The sequence below is a fragment of the Sinocyclocheilus anshuiensis genome, unplaced genomic scaffold (assembly GCF_001515605.1).
Source record: "Sinocyclocheilus anshuiensis isolate Anshui unplaced genomic scaffold, SAMN03320099.WGS_v1.1 scaffold443, whole genome shotgun sequence".
Lineage (NCBI taxonomy): Eukaryota > Metazoa > Chordata > Actinopteri > Cypriniformes > Cyprinidae > Sinocyclocheilus > Sinocyclocheilus anshuiensis.
Genome location: NW_015548211.1, coordinates 83,538 through 84,818, shown reverse-complemented (window position 1 = coordinate 84,818; position 1,281 = coordinate 83,538). Strand labels below are relative to the sequence as shown.

General features: G+C 38.6%; 1 protein-coding gene across 2 annotated transcripts in view; it reads left to right on the top strand.

Annotated features, from left to right (window-relative positions):
* LOC107653768 (adhesion G protein-coupled receptor E3-like) overlaps positions 1-1,281 on the top strand; it is a 7,356-nt gene extending 6,075 nt beyond the window's left edge. For both annotated transcript variants that reach the window (XM_016440591.1, XM_016440592.1), the window contains 4 exons: positions 192-258; positions 346-437; positions 615-777; positions 943-1,281. In XM_016440591.1, coding sequence (XP_016296077.1) covers positions 192-258; positions 346-437; positions 615-777; positions 943-999 — 379 coding nt within the window. In that variant the 3' untranslated portion in view covers positions 1,000-1,281. The remainder of the gene's footprint in view (positions 1-191; positions 259-345; positions 438-614; positions 778-942) is intronic.

Below are 1,281 nucleotides of genomic sequence, written 5' to 3'. Positions count from 1 at the left end.
TGACGTCACACAGACAGGCATCTGAGATCAGCTCGATTTGAGAAAGGGGAAAACATTTAACCAGATTTAAAAACAAAAACACTGGGTGGATCTTTATCATTATAGGGTGGTTGTGTAGGGTGGTACTCAGTGGTCAACACCTTCATGCATGTTTGTTCATTTATTATGCTACTGTATATTCTCCTAAACAGCTGCTGGCTGAAACTGGACAAAAGCTTCATCTGGAGTTTTCTTGGTCCTGTTTGCGTCATACTAGCAGTAAACACATTTCTAATTTTTCATGGCTTTGATTTGCATTAAAAGGAAAGCAGGGTGATAAATTATTGACGTCTTTCTACTTTGCAGTTAAACATGATTCTCTTCATCAAGATCGCCATCACTCTGAACTCAGCTCTAAAAAATCTCAACGCTGAAGTTTCACAGATGAAACAAACCAAGTAAGATTTAAAAATAGATTTAAACCAGTGCTTCTTAATCCCCCGCTCTGCACATTGTGTATGTCTCCCTTATCTGACACACTGTTGATCTGATGATCGGAATAGGAACCACTGATTAAAACGATTCATGCAAACTAACATAGAGTCAGTAAAGACACATTAATGGTTTCTCCGCAGGATCATGGTGTTTAAAACACTGGCTCAGTTTGTGGTTCTTGGTTGCTCCTGGATTCTGGGTTTCTTCACCAATGACAGTAAGGTGCTGGAGATCCTCTTCCTGATCTTCAACTCTCAGCAGGGAACCTTCATCTTCCTGATCTACGGTGTTCTCAATAATGAGGTCAAACATTACTTACAATCATCTTTACCTGTCTCACCTAATAAACTCCATCTGAGATTAACTATAATACCAGATTGATTTAAACTTGTGCCTCAGACACTTCCTTCCATCTGCCTCATGAATAACACGATCCTTTGTCCATTTTTCTTTGGGCTTTAACTCCAGGTCATGCAGCAGTTCAGGAAGTTCTTCAGATGTCTTTGCTGCATCAAACAGCACTGAAGCCTACAGAATCATGTTCAGGAAGTAAAAAGTGCTGCTGAAGTGCCATTATTATACAAGTGATGCCATGCTTACAGTAAAATACAGAATCAATGTTTTGGATGTTAACCGTAGTCTCTGCTCCTTTCTGTAAATGGTAAAAAAAATGTAACCAGTCTTTTGATATCACAACTTTAAATACTATGAATGTAGAACGTATCCATCTGATTTTCTTGGTGGTGGGTGAAAAACATGTTTGTACAGTCTTACAGACACAAAATGTTACGCTAAATGCTTGCAAAT